This window comes from Staurois parvus, unplaced genomic scaffold, assembly GCF_062004578.1.
Source record: "Staurois parvus isolate SC_StPar_1 unplaced genomic scaffold, SC_StPar_1.0 ptg000090l, whole genome shotgun sequence".
Taxonomy (NCBI): domain Eukaryota; kingdom Metazoa; phylum Chordata; class Amphibia; order Anura; family Ranidae; genus Staurois; species Staurois parvus.
Window position 1 is genome coordinate 25,341,407 of NW_028317886.1, and position 17,078 is coordinate 25,358,484.

Here is a 17,078-nt window from a genome sequence, read left to right on the forward strand (position 1 = left end):
TAGTCCTGTGTGTGTATGTGGGAAGTGTAGTCCTGTGTGTGTAATGAGGACACGGCCGTGGTGTATGTGGGAAGTGTAGTCCTGTGTGTGTAATGAGGACACGGCCGTGGTGTATGTGGGAAGAGTAGTCCTGTGTGTGTGTATGTGGGAAGTGTAGTCCTGTGTGTGTAATGAGGACATGGCCGTGGTGTATGTGGGAAGTGTAGTTCTGTGTGTGTAATGAGGACACGCCCGTGGAGCATGTGGGAAGAGTAGTCCTGTGTGTGTAATGAGGACACGGCCGTGGTGTATGTGGGAAGTGTAGTCCTGTGTGTGTAATGAGGACACGCCCGTGTAGTATGTGGGAAGTGTAGTCCTGTGTGTGTACGTGGGAAGTGTAGTCCTGTGTGTGTAATGAGGACAAGCCCGTGGAGCATGTGGGAAGTGTAGTCCTGTGTGTGTAATGAGGACACGGCCGTGGTGTATGTGGGAAGAGTAGTCCTGTGTGTGTAATGAGGACACGGCCGTGGTGTATGTGGGAAGTGTAGTCCTGTGTGTGTAATGAGGACACGCCCGTGGAGCATGTGGGAAGTGTAGTCCTGTGTGTGTACGTGGGAAGTGTAGTCCTGTGTGTGTAATGAGGACAAGCCCGTGGAGCATGTGGGAAGTGTAGTCCTGTGTGTGTAATGAGGACACGGCCGTGGTGTATGTGGGAAGTGTAGTCCTGTGTGTGTAATGAGGACACGCCCGTGTAGTATGTGGGAAGTGTAGTCCTGTGTGTGTACGTGGGAAGTGTAGTCCTGTGTGTGTAATGAGGACAAGCCCGTGGAGCATGTGGGAAGTGTAGTCCTGTGTGTGTACGTGGGAAGTGTAGTCCTGTGTGTGTGTAATGAGGACAAGCCCGTGGAGCATGTGGGAAGTGTAGTCCTGTGTGTGTAATGAGGACACGGCCGTGGTGTATGTGGGAAGTGTAGTCCTGTGTGTGTAATGAGGACGAGCATGTGGGAAGTGAAATCCTGTGTGTGTATGTGGGAAGTGTAGTCCTGTGTGTGTATTGGGAAGTGAAGTCCTGTGTGTGTAATGAGGACGAGCATGTGGGAAGTGAAATCCTGTGTGTGTATGTGGGAAGTGAAGTCCTGTGTGTGTATGTGGGAAGTGAAGTCCTGTGTATGTGGGAAGTGAAGTCCTGTGTATGTGGGAAGTGTAGTCCTGTGTGTGTACGTGGGAAGTGAAGTCCTGTGTGTGTACGTGGGAAGTGAAGTCCTGTGTGTGTACGTGGGAAGTGAAGTCCTGTGTGTGTACGTGGGAAGTGAAGTCCTGTGTGTGTACGTGGGAAGTGAAGTCCTGTGTGTGTACGTGGGAAGTGAAGTCCTGTGTGTGTACGTGGGAAGTGAAGTCCTGTGTGTGTATGTGGGAAGTGAAGTCCTGTGTGTGTATGTGGGAAGTCCTGTGTGTGTGTGTGGGAAGTGAAGTCCTGTGTGTGTATATGTGGGAAGTGTAGTCCTGTGTGTGTAATGAGGACACGGCCGTGGTGTATGTGGGAAGTGTAGTCCTGTGTGTGTAATGAGGACATGCCCGTGGAGTATGTGGGAAGTGTAGTCCTGAGGTGAGCCGCGCTCTGCGCCTGTCTCTCTCTCTCCTCATCATCAGCACTTCCTGCTCCTCCCCCCGCCTCCCGCTCTTGCCCAGCCCTCACTCAGCTCCAAACTGAAAACAAAACTTTTCCTTTCGGAGTTGTTTCGTTTCTGGCCGCCTCCCCTCCGACAGACACCGGATCGCCTCGCCCTTCCTCCCGATGAGGGTGAGCGGTTGGTTGTAGCGGGTGGTGCAGCCATGCCGATGTGGGGTTCCGCTGTGGCTGAATAGCAGCAGGGGGCCCTGTCTGTCAAACGCACCTGGCGCTGCACGTGGAGCTGTGTGTGGCCCTATGTGCCCCTCTCATGCCCCCCACTGGAGGATCCCTGCCACACGGCCCCTGTCCGCCCCTCTGCCATGCGGCTTAGATAAGAGGAGAGCAGAGAGACGCTTGTTTGTACTCGGCACTCGGAGATGGAGGGGCCCCGGGTGAAGGGCGCAGAGGCTGCCCTCAGCGGTGCCAGCAAGGAGGAGGCTGCCATGGACACTTACCTGAAGTCTAAGGGGCTGTACAGGAAGAAGATCGCTAAGGACGGCTCCTGTCTGTTCCGGGCAGTGGCTGAGCAGGTACTCCTCACACTGATCCACCTTTATTATGCCTCTACACTCTTCTGTCCTGGAATGCTGGAGGCTTCTGTATTACACCTTATCCACACTTAGGCCTCCATAAGGGGCCAGCTTAAGGTACACTGATGTATATGTTCCATGTAGGGTGTTCAGTTTATTTCAGTTGAGGCACAGCTGTTACTCCCAGTGTGACATCGATGTGGGCGTGTCCCTGACCTCACACCTGCCATGGCACCCACACAGATGTCATATCGGGAGCAGAGGCAGTGCCCATACAGCTACTGCATCCCAATTGACATGGACTTCCTGCACGTGAATGCTCAGAACGCCTGTACATCCCATACAGGCAAACCGCAGCCCTCACATGGGTGTACACTGAGGGCCGCTTCACACTGTGATCACTGGGGAACACATGCTACGTTCTTGTGTGGTTCCCATATGGCACAATTTTGCAGGCTATTCTTTTGACGAGATGACAAGTGTATGCGAATAGCGTCAACCACTCAGCCTGTACAAAGCAATGACAGAGAGTTGCCATGGCTGTTCACACATACCTGTGTAGGTATTTGCGGTTAGGGATGGATGAGCAGCCCTGGATACAGACAGCAATGAGCCAATGTTTAATGTCACCAGAGCAGAAACGAGGAGTACATTTTTCAGTGAGGGCATGTGTTCTGGTGTCTAAAGCTGGTCATAGGTCAACTAGCTCAGGGCTTAAAATTTCAAGTCCTGAGCTACTAGCCAGGCCTTAAGAGTTAGTCGCCACCAACAAACACACACAGACACCTGTACACACACACACACACACACAGACATGTACATATACACATACAGAAACGTACACACACACATGTATACACACACAAGCATGTACAGACACGCATACACACAGATACATGTAAATACACATGTACATGTATACACACACATGTACATGCGCACACACGCATGTACATACAGACATATGCATACACAGACATATACATACACGCAGACACATGTACAGATACACACATGTACATGCATACACAAACGCACATATGTACACGTTCCCTCCCCAAATACAAAGTTGCAGTACTTCGTTGTTCACTCACGGAGCCAGGTACTGCACTCTAGGGGAGCAGAGAGCACAGCACACACTCCTTGCTTTGCTTTCACTGTGCTCAGCTATTGAGCAGTCTGACGGCTCCCAGTGCGAGTGAAAGATCCGGCCTGAGCTCTGAGCCTGCTCAACAAGACGGCCCTGGGGGACACACTCGCCCCCACCATAATTTCCACTCGCCACCGGTGAGCAGGCGAGTGGAAATTTCAAGCCCTGAACTAGCTGATTAAAAAAATCCCCCCCCCCCCCCCCCCATCCACACATTCAAGGTGGATGGAGGAACTTCCCCTTCTCCCTGCTGCGCTATTGTATTCTTCGTTGCCAGAATACACTGATCAGTGCTGTAGCTGATTGGCTGCAAGTGGCAATCCAGTGATAATATACCAACAGTCCCATTTGGGAGGAGTTGACCATTAGATCAACTCCTCTTGAATGGGGACAGTAATACATGGACGAACATTCCGCTGAATTTAAAGTCCATGTATGGCAAGCTTTAGACAGTGATTATCTACACCCTCAATTCTAAAACAAAGTTGAGATGCTGTGTAATATCTGCACAAAAAACAGAATGTAATGAATTGCAAATCTGATAAACCCCAGATTTTATTCACTATAGAAAACATATCAAATGTTTAAACTGAGAAAATTTACCATTTTAAGAATAAAATTAAGTAATTTTGAGATTAATGGCGGTAGCACAACTCAGAGGTGGGACAGAGCCATGTTTACCACGATGCAGCATCCCCTCTTCTTTTAATAACACTCTGTTAATGTCTGGGAAATGAGGAGACCAGTTGGAGATTTGGGAGAGAAATGTTATCCTATTCTGGCCTGATATAGGATTCTGACTCTTCAGCAGTCCTGGATCTTTTGTCGTATTTTTCATTTCAAGATGTGCCAAATATTTTCAAATTGTGAAAGGTCTGGACTGCAGGCAGGCCAGTAAGCACCAAGACTCTTCTACTAGGAAGCCATGCTGTTGTCATAGATGCACTACCTTATTTTTTCTTAAAATGGTACAGTTTGTGATGCATACTAGCACATTATGACATTACCTTTCAAGGGGCCGGGAAGTTTTTTTTCCTCCATTTACTAACACTTTGATGTATGTATTTTGTCCAGTTGGGGTGGGGGGGGGGGGTGCAGAAGAATGGCAACAACTGTAATGATAGATCTTCTTTAATAGCGTCATCAAGATGATGAAACTCTGACAGGTGGGTGCTTTAGATAGACATCATGGGAGACTGCATGTTAAGCTATCAATGACCTAGAACTGATTTGCAGAGCACGTGTCTACTGGCTGCATGTTTGTTCTGGATCTCTAACTTGCTATTTGGTGAAGCCAGAATCAGGATTTTAGCCTTGAAGCCTGCACCTTTAAAACCAAGCCAATAAAATCATCTCCTATATATCTGCACTCCAGTATTTAAGCAGCTGAAGCCTAGGGCAACTCATACATTGATCATTTTTTGTGTTCAACCAGCTAGTTGAATGAAAAACAAATGACCCCCATTCACACATTTGAGGTGAATGGGGGAATCTTTCCCACTGTGCTATTGTGTTCTGATGGTGGGGAGCCCTCCTCACCGTCAAAACACACTGATCAGTATTGCCAGCTATAATTGGTGGCACTGACCAATCGGGAAATACCTGACAAGGTGGTTGTAATGAAGTTGATTAGTAGACAGACTTCTGTGCAACCACCTTCCCTGTACATTGCTTGAAATTTGGCTGTACACATATATATACATATATATTGTCCCTGACATCCTTGGACAGCTATTTGGTCTTTGCCACGGTGGAGAGTTTGGAATCTGATTGTTTGATTGCTCCTGTGGACAGATGTCTTATACAGGTAACAAAATGGGATTAGCAGCACTCCCTTTAAGAGACTGCTTCTAATCTCAGCTTATTACCTGTATGAAAGACCCCTGGTTGCCAAAAATCCTGCTGAATGATAGGGGATCAAATACTTATTTCCCTCATGAACATGCAAATCAGTGCATAATTTGTTAGACATGCATTTCTGTTGAATTTTTTGTTGCTATTCTGTCTCTGTGTCACAATACACCTACCATTTGTTTTTTTTAGACTGAATATTTCTTTGTGAGTGGGCAAACATTCAAAATCAGCAGGGGATCAAATCCTGTTTTCCTTCACTGTAAACCCTCCTATCCTTTACAGCCAAGGAACCTGCCATCTTAGCCTTTGTTTGATCTGCATGTACCATGGTGCTGCACATGTGAACAGTTACGATGATACCCACTTGATGGCATGACAATTCAGTTGAGAGTACAAGTAACTGTGATAGTTGTCATTCGCTACATGCCTTTAAAGTAATTGGAATTAGTTCTGATATAAATCTGATGGTTTAGTTCTGCTTTAAAGTGGCACTAAACCTACAAGAATAAAATCTGCTTGTACAGTCAGGTCCATAAATATTGGGACATCGACACAATTCCAACATTTTTGGCTCTATACACCACCACAATGGATTTGAAATTAAACAAACAAGAACAAGATGTGCTTGATGGACAATGACCCAAAGCATAGTGCAAAAGCAACCAAAGAGTTTTTTAAGGAAAAGAAGTGGAATGTTATGCAATGGCCAAGTCAATCACCTGACCTGAATCTGATTGAGCATGCATTTCACTTGCTGAAGACAAAACTGAAGGGAAAATGCCCCAAGAACAAGCAGGAACTGAAGATAGTTGCAGTAGAGGCCTGGCAGAGCATCACCAGGGATGAAACCCAGCGCCTGGTGATGTCTATGCGTTCCAGACTTCAGGCTGTAATTGACTGCAAAGGATTTGCAACCAAGTATTAAAAAGTGAAAGTTTGATTTATGATTATTATTCTGTCCCATTACTTTTGGTCCCTTAACAAGTGGGAGGCACATATGCAAACTGTTGTAATTCCTACACCGTTCAGCTGATTTTGGATTTAAATACCCTCAAATTAAAGCTGGCAGTCTGCAGTTAAAGCACATCTTGTTTGTTTCATTTCAAATCCATTGTGGTGGTGTATAGAGCCAAAAATGTTAAAATTGTGTAGATGTCCCAATGTTTATGGACCTGACTGTATATGCAGTAATGCATTCTTGTCATACTCACTCTGGGACCTGAGGGGTTAATCCACAGCATTGTGTTAAAGAAAAAACTGGTTGTTCCTGCGAGCCTCTGATCCTCCCATCTTTCACTGTCCCCAATTCAGCTGCCGAATCTACAGAGCAGAGGTGGCAACAATGAGCATGCTCTGTTTTCTGTGTTTAAATAAAGGACATTTCCTCTGTGATCGGAGCTGTGCAGGTCACATGACTGTCACATCATACATGTGGATGTATATGCAGATGATGAATGACAGCCCACATCCTCCCTCCTTCTCAATGCCCACTAACTAGCAAAACATAGTGCTTAGGATAGTGAAAGAGATTATCATGGATGTGTAGCTCCACCCACACCATGTTGTTACTCAAGAATACCAAAGCTTGGGTTTCAGATATGTGCTTGTTTGATCATTTTGTACAAGGATGTACCGATAATGTTAAAATGGAACTTTAATCAGAAACTAATATCCTGCTAGATCACTTCAGGCTGGCAGTTTAGCTATGTAAAACTTTACAAATAAATGCCTATACTGTTTAAAATCCAGTAATACACTGTATCACCCTGCTTCGCTCATGTTCAGTTGTTCTGTTTTTAGGCACCCTGTCAAAAATGTAGAGGCCAATCTGCTGACAGCCTAAAAACTGCTGCTCAATGGCTCTGGGCTTTAGCAAAATGGCAGCCTCCAGTAAGAAGAAACAGGAACAATGCTGGAGGCAATTTACAGCACACACTAATTTTGGTAGCATAATTATTAACACGGAATGTATATTCTTTGCTAAAGAACATTTATTTTTTATCAAGGTGTTATGGGTAATATATCCGCTTTAAATATGTATTTTTCTAGAATATCTTTTGAAGACTTTTTTTCTCTGGGGAAGTGTGGGGGTGGGTCATGTGATCAAGACAGCAGCAATCAACACTGTTTGGACACAAGGGTCATAGTTCATGCTTCCAAGGGGAATGGAAGCCCCTCCTAAGATCTCTCCCAAGACTTGGCTCAGCATTAGGTATGAATCATGTAACCACTCTATACAGCTGTGGCATACAGGTACTTAGTTGCATTTTTTAATATGAACTACACAAACATGAATGGCACTCTTTGGCAGGACATATAAAGGTTTTTATGGCGTATGTGTTTATTATCACTTTTAAGTATGTCAGAGAGTCCATGAAAGAATTTCAAATGTTTATTCATGAAGTATTAAACTGCCAGTGGCAATTTGTATCACCTGTTTGTTACATGTATCCTTGAGTAGAGCTTGTACCTACTCGCTCAGTATAGGATGGTCGTAAACACACTATAGTTCCTATAACACAAGATATAAGGCAAGCGCAGATAATATGGTAGCTGCTAGCACAAAAGGCAAGGTAACAAACCCACAGTAATCGATTCAAATGTAAGTGCAGCACTAAAGCATAAGCGACAAATGCAATCATAGAATGCTTATGTGAAGTGTTCATACAATAAAAACAGATCATATAAAATCATAGAATCATAAGAGAACTCTAAAAAATCTGAACATAAATAGTCTGTGGCACTATTTTATATATATATATATATATATATATATATATATATATATATATATAGATAGAGATATATATGTGTGTGTGTGTGTGTGTGTGTGTGTGTATTTTAGATCAGTATGCATGCCCCTGAAGATGTGCGTGCGCACGAAACGCGTTCGGTGAGCCTTGCGTGCTGATGTCACACCGCCGCGGCAGGAGTGCGGAGCAGCGGCCATCTTGGTATGCTTTTATGCATTTAACTCTTTGCTGTGTCCACGTGGATTATTTTTAACTATTTACAATAAATACTACACTGTATTGCCATACCTTCGGCTCCTGTGGTGAGCTTCTCCCCCTAGGAGGATCCTTTGCTGGTTTTTCATAGTCCTGACCCTGGTGAAGTCCAGTCCCTATTTATGGCTTCCTGAGACCCCCCCCAATAAGGATCAGCATTAATGCTATTATACAAGTAGTATTCTGGGGAGTGCATATCCATATGGGGTGATATATTCCCATGTTGGATCTTGAGCATCCCAGCTGGTATTGCTGCACCTTGTAGTTCCACGATCACCGGGCATTGCTGTGACCTGTAGTGCCATGGACTATGTATAATCACTAATATTGCTAAAAAGCACACATGTACCACTTGGCACGTCTGTGACCTGCAGTGCCACGGACTATTTATATTCACTATTTATGATCAGAGTTTTCTTATGATTTTATATGATCTGAGACATTTTTATTGTATGAACACTTTATAGTTCCTGTACATTTAGCAGAACATGTCCCAAAGTTAAAACAAGATTCTAGGTTATAATGGCTTTCTCTGAATTCATTCTCCAGAACATTGTACTGCATTCCCCCCCACACCAAGAGCTAAGTTTCAGTAGTTGACACACCACATTCTTTCAGCTTATCTTCCTTTAACTCCTTTATTATATTTTTTTTACAGAAAACCAGACTTCTATCTGTTGGTGTATAGGCCAATACATGAGGGTTGGTTAACTAAATCTGTGGTTCAGGTGACGGTGGCTCTTGATTGACTAAAGTCTTAAAGAAAAAGCTAATTGAGTGCAAAGTCACTGGTATTCTGAATAGTACATGTTCCATTTCACTCTCTGGTTTCCCAGGCTTCTGCGCAATACTATTGGGCACGTTCACACTATGTGCAGTGACCTGCAATAATCTCTGTATCAATGCAAGTTATCTCAAGGGCGCATAGAAAACTGTTGTTTCCTATGTGCCACGTTCACACCACAGTGGAACAATGATTTGCAGTGTCCTGCAGAAAAATGTAGACATACTGCATTTTCTTGCAGTGCGCTGGGCAACACTGTTTCCCTGTTGGGTCGCATGCATTATTGACATGAGATCTGCATTATGGGTTTATAATCCATGTCTCAGAATAGCATGCAGCTTCCTGTAAATGGCACGCAAATAGTGGAAAGGTAAAGGGTGAATCTGAAGACTGTGGTTAGGTAGTTGCCTTTCCGGGAACTGACCTTTTGCAAATGCTGCTCAAACTGAACTAGTGATTGGATTTGTTCATTCCTAATTCATGGATTCATCAGATGTTGTTCAGCTGTTCTTATTCCTTCTGTTTCCCTTCATTTGCAGTATTACCCTGTCATGGAAACTGATGTCCTTTACTGTGAACCTATGGTAATATGTCACTTTGAATTTAACTAGCTGACATTTTTTTAAAGTGCAAGCTTTACAGTCATCGACTTTTTGCGTCACTACTTTCATCATGAACCTGAAAGTGTTATACAGCTTGGGATTTTTGACTTCACTTTGCCAGCATTGTTTACTTGGGAATATTGAAGACTGCGACGGGTACCTAAACCCAGTGTTACTAGGCCCCTTTTTTAGATGAGTACTGTCAGGTGGCAAAAACAGGTGGTTGAGGCACTTTATTTTTTTTTTTACTTTTCTCATCTGTTGTCAAAACCAAGCATTAGCCACTCGACAGCCCCATACACATTGCCACGGCTGAAAAAACATGAATTATTATGCTATTGAAACGAACATTCTCAGTTATTACCTGTTTCCATGGAGCTATTTTGGTGTATGCACGAAGACTACAAACCATGTAGAGAATACTGCTGAAAGTCATTTATTGTTCCATCTGGTTGTACTGTAGAACCACTAAAATTGAAAATACAATATAATATCATATCCGATCACATTAAGGCTCCATGCACACTGGGCATTTGCTCAGCTCTTCTAAACGCTTTTCTCCTGGCAGGAGAATAGTAGCTTCCAAAACGCGCCTAAGACACATTTTTGCAAATGTGCGTTCAGTGGGCAGTGCCATAACTGTGGGGTTTTAGGGTCTAGCTGTTTTGTATGAGACCAGGTAGGTTGCTGCCGCTGGCCCCATTCACTCTAATAACAGGTCGCTAGTGGCTGCAGCTATTTTCGGCTCTCTGCACAGCCAAAGATTACCTGAAGTAATTGTTAAATGCACAAAAGTGCAAACGGTAGCAATTACCATTGTCTCCGCGGAGAGCGTGAACAGATTTGGCTGCTGGCAGCTTGTCATTGGAGTGAATGGGGCTGGTGGCTGCACCTAGCCGCTCTCATCTTCAACTGTAAACAGAAGATTCCTGCCTCTACAGTTCGCACTGGTCTAATTCGCCAGTGTGAATGTAGCCTAAATGAGCCGCTATAATTTTCAGTCAAACCAGTTAATGTACACTTATTGGGATTTTTTATTTCACCAAAGACATGTAGCAGAAAACCTTTTGGCCTACATTTATAAATAAATTTTATTTTTTGATGTTTTATAGCAAAAAGTAAAAAATATTGTTTTTTGTTCTTTTTTTCACTTGTGGCGCAAAAAAACCCCCAGTGGTAATAAAATGCCACCAAAGAAATCTGTTTGTGGGGAAAAAATTATTTAAATTTTATTCGTGTACAGTGTTGCATGACCGTGCAATTGTCAGTTAAAGTAGCGCAGCACCGTGTAGCCAAAAATGGCCTTGTCATGAAAGGGGATAAATCTTCCGGAGGTTAAAGAAGAAGACGAACAAACATACACTATTGTAAAAAGAAGGGCAGATTTAAAAATTAGATCTACAAAGATGCCCTCCCTGAGTAAAAATAAAAGATTGGACCTCTTTCTTGAAATGCTACGGACTGATTTGGAAAGTATTGGTTTGACTTGGAAGGGCCTTGATAATTTTTCACGTGCTGAAAGCAAGGCCCTGAAAGAACTAAAAATGCAAAACAAATTGTTATAGAGGAGTAATGAAAGAGCAAATGTAGTCCTGATGAATGAAACCTTTTACCAAAAAAGTCAAATGTCAGTTATGAGACTCAACTTCTTACTTAATCCTTGATCACAACCCATTCTCTGATTTGGTCAGTGTTTTTGAGAAACATCATTGGGCAAAAGAAGATGGCCCCCTAACTAAACGTGAATTTGAATATCTTTGTAAATGAATTCAACTAACCCACCTTTTTATAGAATACCAAAGGTACACACAAATCTACAGAACCCACCCAGGAGACCCATAGTCCCCGCAGTGAAGGATCCCATGGAAAGAATACGTGGGTATTTGGATTCCTTACTTAAAGAGATAACAAAATTAGAATCTTCTGTAAAGGACACGCAAGATGTGCTGGCTAAGATGGATAAAATAAAGGTGGAGGAAGGTTGGTTGATGTTGAATCTCTCTACACCTCGATACCCCACCTGTGGGGTCTGAGAGCAGTAAAGACACTCTTGACTCATAATTATCCTGAGGGTGGCCCACAGAATGAATTTATTGCTGAACTGCTAACATTTGCATTAGACAACTTCCTGAACAAGTATTATCAGGAAGATAGGGGTACCTCTATGGGGCACCTTGGGCACTGGCCTATGCCTGCCTCCATCTTGGACTATGGGAGGAAGACACCTCCTCGATGTATCTTGGCCATGTACAAACGATGTGTTAATGATATGGAAGGGTGAAATACATGAGCTACATACATTTATGTCACACTTAAATGGGAATTAACAAAATATCCATTTAACCTATACTTTTGATCAAACCCAGATCTCCTCCGTTTTTGGATCTGTGCATAAGCGTAAGGGAAGGTGTATTATCTACAAATACCTGTCGAAAAGAGACAGCAGCCTATACGCTATTAAGAGCTGATAGTCACCATACTGAATGGTTGAAAGAAGGAATTCCAGTAAGTCAGTCCTTGCATATAAAACGCAATTGCACAGACCCAAAGGATTATAACTGCAGCTGATAAACTGTACACTGCAGCTGATAAACTCACGTTTAGGAGCTGTTCAGCTTTGAGTTTAGTCGTTTTTTTAATGCAGAAAATTTCCGTTCAGCAGCCGATTTTATCAGCGTTTCAAACACAAAACGCTTGTAAATGCAGCACATTGCATTTATAAGCGTTTGCGTCTGAAATTTTTTTTCAACTCTTCCAGTTCCCAATGCTGTCCAGAGCCTTTTTTCATCAAGAAAAATGCATGCAAAGGGTTTTCAGGGTACTTGGATGGACAAAACACTGAACACAGGATGTTCCTACCAAGCTTGTCACACATTGTAATGACCAATACACACCTCAGCCCTCTCCCACCCTTGTAGACAAAAGATATGTTAATGACCATTCACACCTCAAATTCCTCATATAGACCCCCTGCCAGGTGACTTTAATGACTCACTCCAGCAGACACCTTTCCCGCCCTTGGAAACAAAAGAAATGTTAATGAGCAACTCACACCTAAGCTAATTTCAACACATACTGCTGTCTCTGCTTCTACTCTCTGTATTTCTCTAAAACAGTCTGAAATAGTTAATAATTTACCACGTTTCAGTGCATTCTGGGCATTTGGTAGGTTCTCCTGTGCTTATCTTTAAAAAATGCTTCTAAACATAAACACGCATAAACGCGTTATGCAAGCATGGCTAAACAGGTGTTTTTTAACATACGTATTCCAGCAGTCAGTGTCACTATCATTTTTTCACCATCCCAAATCCTGGGAAAGAACTTGTATATATGGTTATCTTCAGTTTGGAAACATCATTCTGGGTAGTAAGCTGCTACATTTAGGGAAGGACTGATACTGCATTATTACATTTTTTGTTTGGGATTTATCAGTTCTTACATAGATACACATTTCCTGTGGGGACACCCACTATAGGGACAGACTGCATATTTAGTTCATTAAAATATAAATATGGGACCATTATTTATGCTATGGCTCTTCTACAGTTCCCAATAATCCATGCATGCGAGATACCTTGTTTGTTTGTTTTTTTATTTACTTATATGCAGATGTTACTGTGGTATAATCCCACGATTGGTTTGATTTTGGTGTCAGGACCCATTTTTTTATTGTCTGTTGCTTAGTGTTTTGTCTACACATGTTGTAAGCCCGTCAATTTTTCCTCATAATGCTGGAGATTTTTTCGTACATTTTTACCTTTTTGGAGGATTTTTTTATATCAAATTTATATCACAAAATCAATTTTTCTTCTAGTAATCCTGTCACTATTCTTGTCATTAGAAGTAACCCCTATCTTGTTCCCATATTTTGGGAATTTTCCTATTTTTGCTGTGTTATTATTGGTTACAATGGCAATACTTATTATAGTGTTTAAAGTGAAGTGAGGTTCATATTTCTGTGACAAATTAACCTATTGCTTGTTTCTAATGGTTAAAAAAAAAAAAAGTGGTTAAAGCGGAACCTCTCTCTCAAAGGAATATTTTTAATCCTTATGCTGCTAACATTAGTACATAGATAGGGAAGTACAGTTGTGACCAAAATTATTCAACCCCCAATGCTGTAAAGGGGTTTAGGGACTATAGTGTACATTTGGAATTGTATTCAGAATCAAATCCTACAAGGACGTTGTAACTACCCAAATGCAACTAAAATGACATCAATTGTTTATGTAATACAGTAGTAAATGGTTCTTATGTGGTTTCTTCATTGCCACAATTATTCAACCCCTTAAAGACTACCACTCTGAAGAACAGAGGTTCATACAGGTGCTTTCCATCAGGTATTGAAAACACCTGTGGATGTCACCGAGCAGCAATCAAGCATAATAAGCACCAATTAGGCAGCTTTAAAATGACTGTGATACTCAGCTCCTTCTAGACATTTACTGGTGTGGTTACAAACATGGTGAAGGCAAGAGAATGGTCCAGGAAGACAAGAGAAGAGGTGATTTCTCTTCACAGGAAGGGCAATGGCTATAAGAAGATTGCAAAGATGTTAAACATACCAAGAGACACCTTAGGAAGCATCATTCGCAAATTCAAGGCAAAGGGCACTGTTGAAACGCTACCTGGTCGTGGCAGAAAGAAGATGCTGACTTCGACTGCTGTGCGCTACCTGAAGCGTAGAGTGGAGAGAAGTCCCCGTGTGACTGCTGAGGAACTGAGAAAAGATTTGTCAGATGTGGGTACAGAAGTTTCAGCCCAGACAATAAGACGCACACTGCGTAATGAAGGCCTCCGTGCCAGAACTCCCAGGCGTACCCCCTTGCTGTCTCCAAAGAATAAGAAGAGTCGACTGCAGTATGCCAAAAGCCATGTGGACAAACCACAAAAGTTGTGGGATAGTGTTCTGTGGACTGATGAAACAAAATTAGAACTGTTTGGGCCCATGGATCAACGCTATGTTTGGAGGAGGAAGAACAAGGCCTATGATGAAAAGAACACCTTGCCTACTGTGAAGCATGGTGGAGGGTCAATCATGCTTTGGGGCTGTTTTGCTTCTGCAGGTACAGGGAAGCTTCAGCGTGTGCAAGGTACCATGAATTCTCTTCAGTACCAGGAGATATTGGATGGAAACGTGATGCAGTCCGTCACACACCTGAGGCTTGGGAGACGTTGGACCTTTCAACAGGACAATGATCCCAAGCATACCTCCAAGTCCACTAGAGCATGGTTGCAGAGGAAAGGCTGGAACATTTTGGAGTGGCCATCGCAGTCACCAGACTTAAATCCGATTGAGAACCTCTGGTGGGACTTAAAGAAAGCAGTTGCAGTGCGCAAGCCTAAGAATGTGACTGAACTGGAGGCCTTTGCCCATGAAGAATGGGCGAAGATACCCGTAGATCGCTGCAAGACACTTGTGTCAAGCTATGCTTCACGTTTAAAAGCTGTTATAACTGTAAAAGGATGCTGTACTAAGTACTAAGATTGAATGTCACTTGGGGGTTGAATAAAACTGATAATGCTGTGAGCACAGAAAAGACATTTGTGGTTATTTCATTATAACTGTTATGTTATATTTGTCTGACCTACAAGTGCCTCTTTAATGTAAATGTAAGCAAGATGACTGAATGATCAAAAGCAATGTCAAACTGGCCAAAACACTCAATTTCAGTGGGGGTTGAATAATTTTGGTCACAACTGTATATCTCATTTACTTGTGTTTAACCTTTTTTTTTTTTTTACATTTCTTTAGTTACTTCCTGGTTCCCATGCTTAGGCAAATTATGTCATACATCCCAGCAGTCTTCAAAAGGGGAGGCAGGGTTCTCAGCACAGCCTATGCCTGAGCTAAGGGCAGATGGATTTCAGGAAGTAAATGATACATGAATCATCTGCCCCTTACTCAAAATGGCCACTGGCAGAAATGCTAGAGGGTGGTTTTCAAAGTGATTTCTCAGTACAATAAAAAATAGAGACATGGATGGATGGGTGAGTTTGCTTTAAATATTATAAATGAATTAAATAGCATTTTTGGTTTGTGATGCTCAGATGCAGTGCAACTCCACTTTAAAGGTGTCTCCTCTATAGAAACAGAAGCAATTAATACCATTTTGGACAGCAGCATTGTCAATTTGTGGTAGCGCAGTGTCTTCGGTTCCATTCACATCTGAGCATAGTGTTTTTCAGCTTTTTCGTGCATATTTTTACAGTGATTTTTTTTTTTTTTTTTTTTTTTTTTTTTTTTTTTTGTGATTTCAGCAATTTTTTTTAGCAGTTTTTGAGCTTTGGTGTGTTTTTTTTTTTTTTTTTTTTTTTTTTTTTTTTTTATTCGCCAATATAGAAAAAATCTGTTCATTTGTTGCTAGGTTTTTCTGTTATTTTTTAGTTTTTCTATCAGCTTTTCGTTTTTTATTATTCATTTATTATTATTTTGTTTTTTATTAGGGTAAGAGGTTAGAGTTCGGATTATTGTTTGGCTTAGTATTTTATGTATTTTCTTCTTTATTTATAGTAATTTATTATTTTCTTATTTATTTTTTGTTCGGGTGACAATAATAATACAAATATAAACCCCTAAATAAAAGAACAAAAGAATACATTCATAATAATAATAATAATAAAATAAATACACAAATAATCGTAATACCTGTAATTATTTCAGAATAATTAACCCATAACCTTAACCCCAATAAAATCCTAAAACCTAAAAAAGTTATAAAATAATACCAATAATTGTATTATTCATTTTTTTTAAGGTTAGGGATTAATATTTATGATTTATCATTTTTTATTTGTGTATTTATTTTACTCATTTATTTTATTTATTTTTTCATTTGAGCAGAAAATCGCGCAAAAACACCAATCGTGCATTTCTATTCTTTTCTATGGCAATAAAAACATGTGAATCTGCCCAATTTGAGCTCCAAAAGTAGCTCCAAAACTTTTTTGAGCTTCAGGCGTTCTGCTTCAGACGAGTTGGAGTGGAGATTTTTTTTTTTTTTTCCCTTGAGCGTTTTGGAGTTTCGAGCTGCAAAACGCTCAGGTGTGAATGGGGCCTTAAAGATGAAGTCCAGGTAACATTTTTTTTAAGGAATAATAGCAACACTTTTTTTTTTTTTCTCCCTTCCTTTTGGGTTAAAGGTTTTAGTGACACAAATAAAATCTGACCACGGCAAGCACCCATGTCAGTGTGGAATGGTTTATCTCAACCCTCTGCCTTGCTAGGCCACTTGGTTGCCTAAAAGAAGCTGAAAAATAACACTTAATGGCTGGATCACCAGGTGAAAGTAAAAGAAAAGGGCCTAAAAAAGAAAGCTAATGCAGCCATCACATCTAAGAATTTGTAATCTGCAATATATTAAATTTTATTTTTGGGGTTAATACCATTTCAAGACAATTTTTAACAATTGTAATCACAAAGTTAGACATTCTTCAGCCTATTTAAAAAAACAAATTAAGTCAGCAGCTACAAATAATGTTGCTGCTGACTTTGAAAA

At 41.6% G+C, this 17,078-nt stretch overlaps 1 protein-coding gene across 1 annotated transcript in view; it reads left to right on the forward strand.

The window, feature by feature from the left end:
• Positions 1 to 1,634: 1,634 nt before the first annotated feature.
• The window catches only part of OTUD4 (OTU deubiquitinase 4), a 91,168-nt gene continuing 75,724 nt past the window's right edge, over positions 1,635 to 17,078 (forward strand). The window contains exon 1 of the mRNA XM_089670493.1: positions 1,635 to 2,181. Within this exon, the coding sequence (XP_089526619.1) occupies positions 2,029 to 2,181 (153 nt within the window). The 5' untranslated portion in view covers positions 1,635 to 2,028. The remainder of the gene's footprint in view (positions 2,182 to 17,078) is intronic.